The sequence below is a fragment of the Primulina eburnea genome, chromosome 1 (assembly GCF_022965805.1).
Source record: "Primulina eburnea isolate SZY01 chromosome 1, ASM2296580v1, whole genome shotgun sequence".
In the NCBI taxonomy this organism is placed as follows: Eukaryota; Viridiplantae; Streptophyta; class Magnoliopsida; order Lamiales; family Gesneriaceae; genus Primulina; species Primulina eburnea.
The window spans coordinates 59,231,776-59,245,120 of record NC_133101.1 but is presented as its reverse complement, the minus strand read 5'-3'; the positions used below and the strand labels follow the sequence as shown (position 1 = coordinate 59,245,120).

Sequence of the window (13,345 nt, the reverse complement as noted above, 5' to 3'; positions counted from 1 at the left end):
TGAGAGAGAGAGACGAGTTATAAAAGAAATGCTTTAATGGAACCACGTTTGTCGGGGGAGGGAAGTAGGCCGCTTTCGTCGTACTATCTCTATGCCTTCATCTTTCACTTTCTGTCCAACAAATTATTGCTGTTTGAGAATAGAGTGAAGTCGACGGTGAATGAGTTACGCTGCGAATGAAAATTTACGTGTTAGAATACCTTTTTTTAAGAAGAATTGTCTGGTTTCGGTGTTTCGATTATGTGAAAATTCTCTTTTAAGATACCACAACTCTTCTTGCAAATACAACATAGTAATTTGTAAGAACAATAATAAAAAATAGAGTATACTCTCTTTTGTATAGAAAAAACATGAAAAACAAAAAAAAAAAAAAAAACTTTGAGTGTAGAAAAATTTCCTTCAAAATCTGATTTAAAAGTGGTTGTCAAGGATCATGGATTTAATGTGTTTTAATATGTAGAGACACGTTGCTTGATCATATGATATGTACCTTTTATCAAAGGAGGTGTATGAGCCACCAAAAGACACCATAAAGTCTTGTAAAACTCGAAAAACTATCACTCAGTTCGTGAATCAGTGTGCGTCGCGCTAGGAGGCAACACATCCTATGATGTCTTGAACTTTCGTATACAGCACCAAGATTCTTTCTAATGTCTAGAACATGAAGACATCAACAAGGGTAACTTATATCCCCGATGTCATATTCAAGACGCCCTTTTCCTGTCTCAATATCTCTCATATTGTGCAAGCATCGTCCCAAATGGTGCAGCACAAATTTTTTTCAAGATTCTCCCCAGCTTATGATGTCTTGTTCGGATGAAGTAGTTTAGTGGTTGCCAGTCACTCACAATAGCCCGACATGTCTCGTATATTATCCAAAGGTGGGCCTTTCTACTTTAATCGTCTTTCGCTGGCTAAGTCTGATTTGAGGGCTTTTGTGGGCCTGACCATTTTCTTTTGGGCCTGAATTTTTTATTGTCTGTGGGCCTTTCTTTTAATTGACAATTTGACTATATGAGTCCTGTCATTGTCCCATGTTGAGTCCTTGTCCTAACATAACAATGTTTCTTGTCATTACCATTATGCACTGGTTTTTGTCTTTGGGTTATTGGAGACTTAGTATGTATGTATACACTTTACAAAGGTTACAACAATACCAATCTTTTTTTTAGGGAGATGGGTTTTTTTCTCGAGTTTTATGTTACTGCACCACAAGAGAAGCGATGTTTATACTATCAATCTTGGATTGATAAAACATGTTTTTACAAATGTAAATATGTATTTCGATATTAAGCACTATATAATAGAGATGAAGAAATATTCTATAATAATTATTATCATCTACTGAATTACGACCACGAAAATTTTAAGTTTTAAAATTTCCGACTTTTCGAAAATTTCGAGCTCCTAAAGATATTACACATATCTGAAAGATTTTTGTGCTATAACTGCTCCAATATAGCTCGAGTGAGATCTATTGGAAATAACTTAATCATTGAACGATAACAATTGTTTTGAGAGACGTAAAATCAAGTTTTTTTTAAAGTTGCGCATGAGTATATCATAAAATAAATGTAAGCAAGATTTTGATTGCCCTGCAAATTTATTTAATCAGATATTATTTCATGTTGTAAAATAAATTTAATCATTTATATCTTTTTAAGATCGTTTCACACAAATTTTTGACTACATTTTTTTTTCTACTTTAAATCTAATTAAATTATATTTCATCTCTTTCAATTTCAATACCTAAAAAATATCAATATATTAAACTATTCAACCCAATTGGAAAGGCTAGGATTCTGGATCCCTAAACAGGAATGGTGCCATTCTTGTTGCAGCCCATGTATCACGTTTTGGCCCATACTGGTTTTGAACCTTTTGGGCCTCCTATTTCAGTGGATTGGTCGTGGACCAATAAGCTTAATCTATTTCGGCGAATACAAAATCCAAAAGTCAAAACCCAAGTCCACGGCTTGGCGTTGGTACACCATTTCACCGAGTAATTCTCATCATGTTTTATCCAAACAACTTCTAATTATCTTATTATTTTTTATGATAATGGTCATCCTATTGATTTCTCCGAATAATTATTACCTCATGGTACGCGGTTTTTCACAATCGCAATCTTCCTCCGGAACCACCTCTAGCCCGAGCGTCGTGGGAGCGGCTCTGCGAAGCTCAGTCGCCGCCACGGCGGGAATGTGCCGTCACAGTGGTTCTAATGATGAGCCTCTGCTGTATCGATTTCGTTATGGTTCTCTGTTTCATCAAGAAGTTCTATCGTTACAGATCCGTAGCTTGAGCCGCGTCTCACCTAAATCTTCGATCGCTGTTTTAACGGCTGTTACAAGGTTAATTTTAAAAAAAAATGTGTTTGATTTTGGAAGAAAAGCATCATAAAACAGAATCTCACATTCAATTCCCGTGTTCCTGAATTCTGACCGGACTTTAGCTTAACTTGGAGATCATTTTTGTTTTTTGGATGAAATATTAGAAAATGTCTTTTTATTTTTTCATATGAGATATTCTCACGTATAAATTTTATGAGATAACTCTTTTATATTTTATATTGATTGATATATGGAAAAGAGATTAAAAGGCAAGAAAAATTGTACAATTACCATAGCAATTTATGACTTTTTAAACATAAAATTATGATAAATTTTGAGGTCGAGAATTCAATCTCTCTACTACTGTCGTATCAACTTCTAGTTTTCTATATAGAGTGAGTCTCATGTGAGACCCGTCTCACGGATCATAATCTGTGAGACGGGTCAACCCTACCCATATTCACAATAAAAAGTAATACTTTTAGCATAAAAAATAATACTTTTTCATGGGTGACCCAAATAAGAGATCTGTCTCACAAATACGACCCGTGAGACCGTCTCACACAAGTTTTTACCTACCAATATATGATTTGTTCATTGTGGTTTACTTAGTCAGTGTGAACAACTTCATCGTTTATCTTTGTGTTTACTTATAACTGGCCAAAGATAGGATCTGCGAATCTTAATGTTATAAAAAAATTGTTGAATCAATAAGTGGTAATTATATACACAATTAATAACAATTATTTTGAAAATTTGATATCGCACCTCAACATCAGACTTATTATGTTATTCTTATGAAAAAAGTTACGTGGGCGGTATTTGGGAAAAAATATAATGCATTTTAGATACTCAAATTAGTTATATAAGAGTCTGTTATTTTCTGGATTTTTATTATTAATTTTGATAGGAGTATTTAACAATTTAGTTCTCAATATTAAAGATAATCAATTATCTAACCATATGTTTCTTTAGATTTAAATCTTTACAATAATAATATTAATAATAAAAGTAATAATTTTAAATACATGATAAATTTTTCTAATCAAACTTATATTACATTAAATTATTTTCCCATAAATTAAAGTAATAGAATTACCAACCTAAATCTTATCAGAATTTTTTTTAATATTATTTAATAATATTTTTATTTTTAATATTATTTTTTATGAACGTGATGTTAATAAATTTGAAATAATAATAATCCCTTAAAAAATTGAAAAAAGAAACAAATCTAGAAAAAGCAAAGTCTTATTTAAGAAAAACAAATAAAAAAAACAAAATAAAACTCATCTTCATGTCCGGATCTATATGCATTTATAATCTCTCTTGATACTGTAGTCGCAGCACATTTTAGGGCTTCTTCCTCTACGATCTCACGATAATATTCGTACGGTCCTCCGCCTTACGCCGTCCGAGGTATGCTCTTCTCATTTGCTGATTCGCGCGGCTCCTCCTGTCGCTTGATCGCCCCGGATTTGTTCTCAGTTACACTATTAATTATATTTATGAACTCTAATTAGCTAACTGTGACCAAAGATTACTTCTTGCAACGTTTTTTTTTAACTATTATCCTAACTGTGATAGCCCATCGTGTTTGATTTACTTATTTTATGTAGTGTTTGCCAGGGAGATCTATTGGTGGGACTGTTGATTCGTCTTTTATTGCGTTTCTAGGGGAGGGAGAAAGAGCTAGACGGAAGTTTTTGGGTTTCGGTTTTGATGCTTTGCCGTGGTTCCGGATTCTGGTTTCGGCTTCGTGTTAGGTTTGGAGATGGCCAACCCTGGCTCCAAGTTTGTGTCAGCAAATCTGAACAAGTCTTATGGGCAGCAGCAGCAGCAGCTTAATGGTGGTGGTGGAGGCTATCAAGGGCAGGCTTCCGCTGCTGGGTGGGGCCGTGGTGGTGGAGGAATGCTGGTTCTGTCCAAGAACCGGGGCAGCGCTCAGAAGGCTGGTTCGAAGCTATCTGTTCCACCCCCCTTAAATTTGCCCTCCTTGAGGAAAGAACACGAGAGATTCGATACGTCCAACCCCAGTCGTGGTATTGCTCCTGGTAGTGGAGCGAAACATTCTTCATCGCGTGTGGGCTGGACCAAACCGGTATCTGTTGCTGCCTTGTCCGAGAAGAATGAGAGCAATGCTCATGTTCCCTTGGCTGATGTGCTGGAAGCTAAGGATGGGGTAAGCCGGGGCACTGGTTCTTATGTCCCTCCTTCAGCTCGTTCTAATGGGTTAGGACTTTTGGGTTCCAGTTCTGGTTCTGTCTCTCGGGATTTTTTACCTTCTACCCAGAAAACTATGGTTTTAAGAGGTGAGGATTTTCCATCTCTGCAGGCTGCAAGGCCCGTCTCTTCTGAGGCATCCCAGAAGCAAAAGGAATCTTTGAACCAGAAACAAAAGCAGATTGTAGGTGAGGAATTGAATCAGAAGAAGAGAGACGTCTATCATTCGGGTTCGTTGGTTAATGCACAGCCTTCAGGGCAGCCTTCATGGAATTCTACCAGAAATTTTTCGGTAGAGAAGAGTGGGGAGGGCCGTGGGATAGGTAGGGGGGGACTGGCTGCTCAAACTAGTAAAGAGGATGAGTATTTTGCTTCTCCACTACCACTAGTTCGCTTGAATCCAAGGTCAGACTGGGCAGATGATGAGCGTGACACAAGTCACAGGTTTACGGAACGAGAACGTGGAAGAGATGCTGGATATTCAAAGATTGATAGTTATTGGGATGGGAATCTTGACTTACTCAGGCCGAGCTTTTTAACTCATAAAGTAGCTCAGAGTCCATATGACAGATGGGGTCAACGAGGCAATGAAGCTGCAGGTTTTGATGAAAGGGATATATTTTCAGGTGGCCTTGTTGGTGTTATTAGAAAGAAAAGAGATGCTGCAAAATCAACTGATTTTCACGATCCTATTAGAGAATCTTTTCAAGCAGAACTTGAAAGAGTTCAGAAAATGCAAGAGCTTGAAAGACACAGAATCATTGTAGAACAAGAAAAAGCTTTGGAGCTAGCTAGAAGAGAGGAGGAGGATAGACAACGAAGGATTAGGGAAGAGGAGGAACGGCAACGAAGGGTGGAAGAGGAATCCCGAGAAGCTGCATGGAGGGCAGAACATGAGCGAGTAGAGGCAATTCGAATAGCAGAAGAGAACAGAATTGCCAGGGAGGAGGAAATGAGAAGAATTTATATGGAAGAAGAGAGGAGGAAGCAAGCTGCCAAACAGAAGCTTCTGGATTTGGAAGCTAAGATAGCTAAGAGGGAGGCCCAATTGTCTACGGCTGCCAGGGGTAACATATCTGCACCTAACAAGGTTAATGACGAACAACTAGAGGCTTCAGTTAAGGAAAAAGATTTCTCCAGGACTTTGGATTCTTGGGAAGATGGTGAGAGAATGGTTGATAAGTTGACAACTTCAGCTTCATTTGATCCATTTGCTCCTAGCAGGCCTTACGAGATGAGCTGGAGACCTTACCCTCCTAGTGAAGGTTCCTCGAACTTTTTTGATGGGGGAAAAGGTATAATTCGAAGAGATGCTTTTGAAAATGGTGGTAGCTTCTTTCCGTCAGCGTTGGATCAGGAGATTGATTATTACAGTCCAAGAAGAGATGCATTTGGTCGTGGCAGAGCAGCGTCAAGGGCTTATTCTAATGTGAGGGCAAGGAATTCCATGAGACAGCCTCGTGTTCTTCCTCCTCCCTCACTTAATTCATCTCAGAGGGCTCCTTTTGAGCGACCTAATGACCGATCTGGCCCCTTGGCTGTCCTTGGCGATGAAATTCGTTATACCAATTTTGCAAGAAGTTTACCAATTGGGCAAACATTTTATGACGGTGGTAATCAAAAGGGTCTCGAACTGCCTGAAGTGGAGGTTAAAAATATAACCCCTGAGGACCACATTCAAAAAAATAAATCAAGGTGTGATTCACAATCTTCATTATCTGTTTCAAGCCCTCCAAATTCTCCTCCTCAGCTCTCCCATGATGAGTTGGATGGATTTGAAGATTCTCCAGTAAAAGCTGGTATAGCAGATGTGAAAGGTAATATTTTATCTGAGAGTGGATCTGTCGTCTTGAATGGTAAATCTGGCACTGGGGCATCGGTTTCTGGCTTTTCTAGCGAGGATGAAGAATGGACTATTGAAAATGATGACACACTGCAACATCAAGAAGAATATGATGAGGATGAAGATGGCTACACAGAAGAAGATGAAGTGCGTGATGGCGATGACGAGAATCTTGAGCTGAATGAAAAGTTTGAAGTCCTTGAATTCGAAGAAACAGAGCCATCTGATATGGTGGATAATGTGGTCTTAGGCTTTGACGAGGGTGTTGAAGTGGTAATACCGAGTGATGACTTTGAAAATAGTTCAAGGACCCAAGATAGAACATATGGAATCCCCGACATTTCAGGTAATGTAGGGGAGAAAAGAGGACTAGTTGATGAGGTTCCTGCTGAAGAACGGGGCCTTCTGAATGTAAATGACATGTCTGATATAAGTGCAAATAGCTCCTCTGTTAAGATCAAAGAAAGTGACTTGATATTGGAAAGTTCTATTGGTCAATCTGTTGATGCTTCCTATTCCTGCAGATTAGATCTTTTAGACTGCGTTGATTCCTTGGGTAGCACTGGCTTACCTGTGCAGCAATCAGTCACGTGCTCAGGCGATGCCACAGCAGCTGTTGGCCAGAATAGTATATCATCTATATCTTCTGCAGGAAGCCCGACCGATTTACCTGTTAAACTTCAGTTTGGGCTGTTTTCTGGTCCATCTTTGATACCTTCTCCTGTGCCGGCAATACAAATTGGTTCCATCCAGATGCCTCTCCACATCCATCTACCTCTTGGTCAATCCTTTACTTACATGGATCCATCACAGCCTCCAGTGTTCCAGTTTGGCCAGATGCAGTATACATCTCCTATCTCACAGGGAATATTGCCCATGCCCCCCCAATCAAAGTCTTTTATGAAGCCTAACATGCAGGCCAAATTTAATCTGAATCAGAGGGCTGGAGACTCTATGTATAATCAGCCTGCTCGAGATGTTTCTGCCCAGAATGTGGCAGAATTTGAGTTAAACAAGCTTCCAGGTCTCGTTTCGGGACTGCCTGAGCAATCTCATGGGAGCCTTTCCGTGGGAATTAATTCTGTTTTGGAAGCAGACAGCCGTGCTGACCATAATATTGGTCGTACGACTTTTGTCTCAAGTGCTACTGATAAAGAAATGGAATCAAAAGCTCTACCCCGAATGGAAGAAGGAAATTATGGCTTAGCTCCAAAGAATTATTCACCATCATCCGAAGAAAAGAAATCTGAAAGTCAGATGAAGATTATGCAACAGCCAGTTCAGGCTGCTTCTGGGGATAAAGTTTTCACTGGACCTAGACGTCTTGATCGATTTTATGGTTGCAGGAGAAACAATAATTCCTATATACTCAGACATGCAGATACCAGATCATCTTTCACTACTCATGGCATGCCCGCGAATTCAACTGGCTTTCCGAGAAGGTCTCAACGAACTGTTCAACACACTGAATTCCGGATTTGGGAGAACATTGACAGGGGGAAAGGTCCTTTGATGGTTTCGTTTAAAGATTCAGACTTAGATGATAATCCAAGTTATACAGGAAAGGCCATGGGAGATTTTAGAAGAAGTTGGTCCAAGAGAGGTACCATTTCTAATAGACCTCTGAAGCACAGAACTAAAGTAGAAGTCTCTGATAATATTGATTCCCAGGTGGTCAATCCTGGAGACATGGTAGCAAAAGAGATGGGAAAAAATATATCTTTTAAGAGCCGAAACATTTCCTACCCCACTGAAGCAAATTTACCGAAAAAAGTTTCTGAGGATGTTGATGCTCCCTTGCTGAAGGGCATTGTTCGTGTTTACGAACAACCTGGTATAGAAGCTCCCAGCGATGAGGATGATTTTATTGAAGTCAGATCCAAAAGACAAATGTTAAATGATCGACGTGATCAAAGGGAAAAAGAAATAAAAGCGAAATCAACCACGACAAAGGTATCGATGCTTATTTTCTCATTATTTTCCTGCACCTATTTGGCTGTTTTTCGACGGCATGTAATGGCTTACTGATTTGTGTGAACAGAGTGAAAAAATTAAAGCAAAGTCACACACCACACAGGTATCTATGCGTATTTCTCATCATCCATGAAACTTGTGGATATCAATTTTTTAGCAGCCACCTTGCAAATTGCATGCTCCGAAACCAAATTCCATTGTCCCAGGAGGCCCGAGTAAGCTCGCCATGCCATATGAGAACCAAGAATCTTGCTTGGATGTTACTGTCTCGGAGAGCCATCAGTTGGCACATGATGAAGTATCAACAGGGTTTGCCACATCTGTTTTCCAACCTCTGGCCCCAATTGGCACTCCTATAAATTCTGAAGCCCAGACTATCAAGTACTTACCTCTGTACAGAAGCTCAAATTTTTTTATCTTATTTAACACCATCTTGAATGTGTTGCAACACGTCGTTGTAGGCCCCAAACAGGTTCTATGACTGTTGTATCTAGTGGTGAAAAAGGATGTGAGAGTAAAAACAATGGAACAAACCAAATCCAATTGTCATCGACTTCTTGGAGCACTTCAGGGATTAACCAACAGGTACGTCGAACTTCTGTTAGGCTGTTGCCTTTTTAAGGAGATATAACAGCTGGTTGTTATTCATTGTAAATTGTGCTTGCTATTCCTTGAAATGTCCAGGTGTATCACATGAAAGTCATTTTGTCTTTGAAATTCAACTAGTGTATTTAAAACCTGCCCATTTTAATTCTCAACTGAAGTCATTGGCATTTCAATTTAACTATGGTATTTAGGCCATGGATTATATATTAATCATGTATCATAATCATTATTTTGGATCGCCATGTCTCTTTTTCCTGATTAGAGTTTTTTTACACACCGAGCCTTGATGAAGTTGATGTTGAGTGTCTTGAATTTGAACAATAGTTTACTTATCTCTTCCTTTTAGCCGGAGAGGAAAGTTTAAGCGATAGCTTGTTGCCTTTGCATCATTTAGTTTTTTTTTTCGCATCCCATATTCTAAATGCCGACAGGACCTTAAGCTATGTAAGATTGATAAAGGGATCTTGTCAACATCGTGGACAGTTGACTTTTTGCATCTTTTCCAAGGAAAAAGTTATATCAGTTATCAATGAATTTGATTTCTTGTAGGTTATGTCACTGACACAGACCAAACTTGAGGAGGCTACGAAACCTATGCGATACAATTCACACAATTCTATTGTTGGAGGTCATTCCAGCACAGCTAGTGATGCTATCTTGCCAACAATGTCCATTTCGGCCAAGGAGAAAACATTTTCCTCTGGTGCAAGTCCAATCAATTCCTTGCTTGCTGGAGAGAAAATTCAATTTGGTAGATTCTCGCTACTACAAGTATAGTTTATCTCGCATTAGTTCATCCCTCAATATATATTTTTTCCATACTAGGTGCTGTGACATCTCCTTCTGTTCTTCCTCCTAGTAGCCGTGCAGTATCACACGGGATTGGTGCTCCAGGTTCTAATCGAAACGATGTGCCAATATCTCGCAACTTTTCAGTGGCTGAAAATGGTAGTTCTCTTTTTTTCGGAAAAGAAAACCAATCCGCTGATGGTTGTGTTCCACTACAAGATTGTGAGGCTGAAGCTGAAGCTTCTGCTGCTGCCATCTGTGTTGATGATTTAGTCAGGAATGGGTTGGGGACATTAAGTGCGGTTAATGTTCCAGATACCAAAACTTTTACCGGTCCTGATATTGATGTCATTACCACAGGTGAATACAGAAGTGTAACTCATTTTTAAGGGTGGCCTTCACACATTTATAATTACAATCTTGACTTCTTTTTACAGGTGTAATCGGAGGTCAGCAATTGGTAAATGAATCAAAATGTGAGGAGTCACTAACCGTATCCCTTCCAGCAGATCTCTCTGTCGAGACAACTCAAATCTCCGTGTGGTCACCATTGCCAAGTTCTTCTGGCCAGATGCCTTCTCATTTTTCTAGTGGTCCTTCCCATTTACCTTTTTATGAGGTAAATCCAATCTTGGGCAGTCCACTTCTTGCTTTTGGTCCGCATGAGGAATCTTCTGGCACATTATCACAGCCGCAAAAGAGTACAGCACCCAGTTCAGGACCTATTGGTAACTGGCAGCAATGGCATTCTGATGTGGACTCATTTTATAATCCTCCAGCTGGGTATCCAGGCCGTCTAATTAATCGATCTGGAGGTATTCCTGGTGTTCAGGGGGGCCCACATATGGTTGTCTACAATCATTTTGCTCCAGTTGGACAATTTGGTCAATATGGACAATTCGGTTTGAGTTTTATGGGAACCACCTTCATACCTTCTGGACATACTTCAACTTCTGTTCAAGTTAACGAAGGAGACATACATAGCATAAATACAACATCCACTCAGCACAATGCTTCCAATATGATGGCTCCTATTCGGCATCTTCCCCCTGGATCTCCACTTAAGCCTATGGCCTCCCCCTTACCCATGTTTAATTTATCTCCATTTCAGGTAAAAGAATCTAGTTCTTTGTGCAAGTCATGTTGTGCTGTCGAAAAACTGTGCTATGATTTGGCATATTAGTCTTCGTTTCCTTTTTTTTTAGTTTTGACAATCGTGATGCTCTAAAGTAAATCATCTTATATGTGATACTGCTTCCCCTGTTAGTTGCTTCAGCTTGCTTGATCTCTCCTTTGCAAATTGAGGAATTATACAGTGGATTAAAACTGCTATGGGACCGTATGAGATGATTTTTTTTCGAATTTTGTTTGAGCTTTCTTTTTTTCTCGGTGCATTCTTATTTAACATTTCTGTCATACAATTTCTTGTAGTTCAGAAAAGGTTAAATTTCTCTTTTTTCAGTCTGCCCCTGATATATCTGTCCAAGCTCAATGGGGGGATATGCCCACTTCCAATGGCTCAGTCTCGACAACCTTGCAGCCGCAAGTAGAAGCTGAAATTCCTTCGCAAGTCAATCATGGGCATTCCGTTGACCACCCTGTTAATGTTAGTATGTTTGCTGAACCTCCTTTCCAAACGTCGTCAGACAATGTCCCAAGTTTTTCTGTGGCCACAGAATCAAACATTGCCCCATTTTCTGCTGAACTTGGGCTAGTAGATTCAATGAGATCCACTGGGGTTGTCGCATCTGGGCAGAGTATGGTGATTCATAGCTCTTCTTATACTGAATCTGGTAAGGCTGGCACGCCTCCTGAGGATAGCCTTGACAATCATAATAGCAAACACCGGAACACAAGTTCTGTAAAGACTCAAATTCTACAGAAGAATCTGCCCATCCAACAGGTTAAGTCTGCTGGTCACAGTCATCAAAGAGGGGGTGTTTCTCACAGGAACAATGCTGGAAATGAATGGTCACATCGTAGGACTGGTTTCCATGGAAGGAGCCATTCCAGTGGTGTGGATAGGGGTTTTCCTGCTTCAAAAATAAAACAAATATACGTGGCTAAAACAGAGTGTTAATGGGAACTTTTGAGGCCTTTGTTCACCATGGTATAGACTTACACTTGAGCTGCTTCTCCTTCCAGCTGCCAACATCTTCACCGAGGCATGATGTTAGAAACGAGTGGACTTTGAAAATAGACTGTTATTTAACGAATGGAACACGTAGGACACATCATCCTCTCATGTTTGCTCTTTTGTTTGAGGAAATAATTCTTTGTTATCTTTCCAAGTTTCTTCTGATAGAGTTCAACCGATGAGATCTAGTGTTAAATGTAATCTGAGTGTGGACAACCCTGTTTCCTGCGAGATTTTGGGCGGATAGGTCAACCATGAATCAGTTGCTCCATCGTGGTTGTTTCTTGACTCGATGCTGTTGTGCTGATAAATTGCAAGAACTGACGTTTGGCATTCTGCCTCTCGTTTCGTCCTTCAGGGATTGGTCTCTTTGGGTTATGACGATGTGTTTATACATTTGAATTATTTATAAACTTATCGTTTCAGTGTTAACCAAAATTCATCTATACGAGACAAGTTGTCTTAAAAAAGTCTACTTTTGATTCCATAGTTTTTGCCGCTTTCTTCTCCAAGTTTCCGCCACTGCTGCATAATACTAGAGAAATCAGCACTTTACTCCGGGATGCCGCATTTCTGTAAGTTGTACGCATCTTTAATTCTTCCAAGTGATTAATAAAGATATAGATTTAGTGGTAGTTTTCCTGGATTCGTTGTCCTCTCCATTCCCTCGGCTCTTTCTTGCAAGCACCTCTATGAATCTATGTTATTTATTTATTTTCACTTGTTTATGTACGGGTTGGGTCTGGCCTCGCACCTAGGTGGTAGCGAAACTTGGTATCGAATCGTCGGCTGGCATAAACTATGCTGCTATTGTGTAGATTTGATGGAAGAACTCATCCCGACGAAGGCATTACTTTTAGCATCGAACAAATCTGAACATGAGAACTTCATATGCATTTTACTCGGCATAAATCTTTTTAAAATTAAATGAGGAGACAAGCCAAAATACATGTAACATTTATGCAGACTTGTCGATAAGTTTGTTCATGTTCTATTTCAAATGTTAAAAATACCTTCTATATTCTAAAGCCCAATTACTTTTACTAATAACAAAGGAAAAAGAAAAATAAATTCTATCAAATGATTAAGTTGGTTAAAAAATTTCATACTTTAAATTCTTTATTAATAAACAAATATATATACTGTATCATCCTTCAAATAAGTACATTTTCTAATAGATTATTTCAATTACTATAATAATGTAGATCAATTTTGTCCTAACTCTATATATCAATCTTTGCTTAAGTTGAATAACAAAACTTCAATTATTCAAATCAACGGAACATAGTAAAGGGACTAAACCTTAAAATCTGGGTGCATGGTTTGGATTACCATCAATCCAATTCTCCAGTACGTTTGAACGTTGTGTCTCCAAATTAAGACCAAAATAATTCTTTTTTTATGCACGGTTTTTTTTTAGATATCACGAAACCCTGTCCG

General features: G+C 39.1%; 1 protein-coding gene across 6 annotated transcripts; it reads left to right on the top strand.

Moving 5' to 3' along the window:
- Nucleotides 1-3,615: 3,615 nt before the first annotated feature.
- Nucleotides 3,616-12,333, top strand: LOC140834999 (uncharacterized). 6 transcript variants are annotated; one of them, XM_073200285.1, is made up of 9 exons: nucleotides 3,616-3,752; nucleotides 3,953-8,352; nucleotides 8,441-8,476; nucleotides 8,534-8,754; nucleotides 8,835-8,958; nucleotides 9,529-9,730; nucleotides 9,805-10,128; nucleotides 10,206-10,879; nucleotides 11,231-12,333. In XM_073200285.1, the coding sequence occupies exons 2-9, from the start codon at nucleotides 4,108-4,110 to the stop codon at nucleotides 11,846-11,848; spliced, it is 6,444 nt and encodes a 2,147-aa protein (XP_073056386.1). In that variant the 5' UTR covers nucleotides 3,616-3,752; nucleotides 3,953-4,107; the 3' UTR covers nucleotides 11,849-12,333. The 6 variants fall into 6 exon arrangements, with proteins under 6 accessions (XP_073056386.1, XP_073056394.1, XP_073056368.1 ...); XM_073200293.1 differs by having other exon boundaries at nucleotides 8,531-8,754; nucleotides 9,547-9,730; XM_073200267.1 differs by having other exon boundaries at nucleotides 8,531-8,754.
- Nucleotides 12,334-13,345: the final 1,012 nt, after the last annotated feature.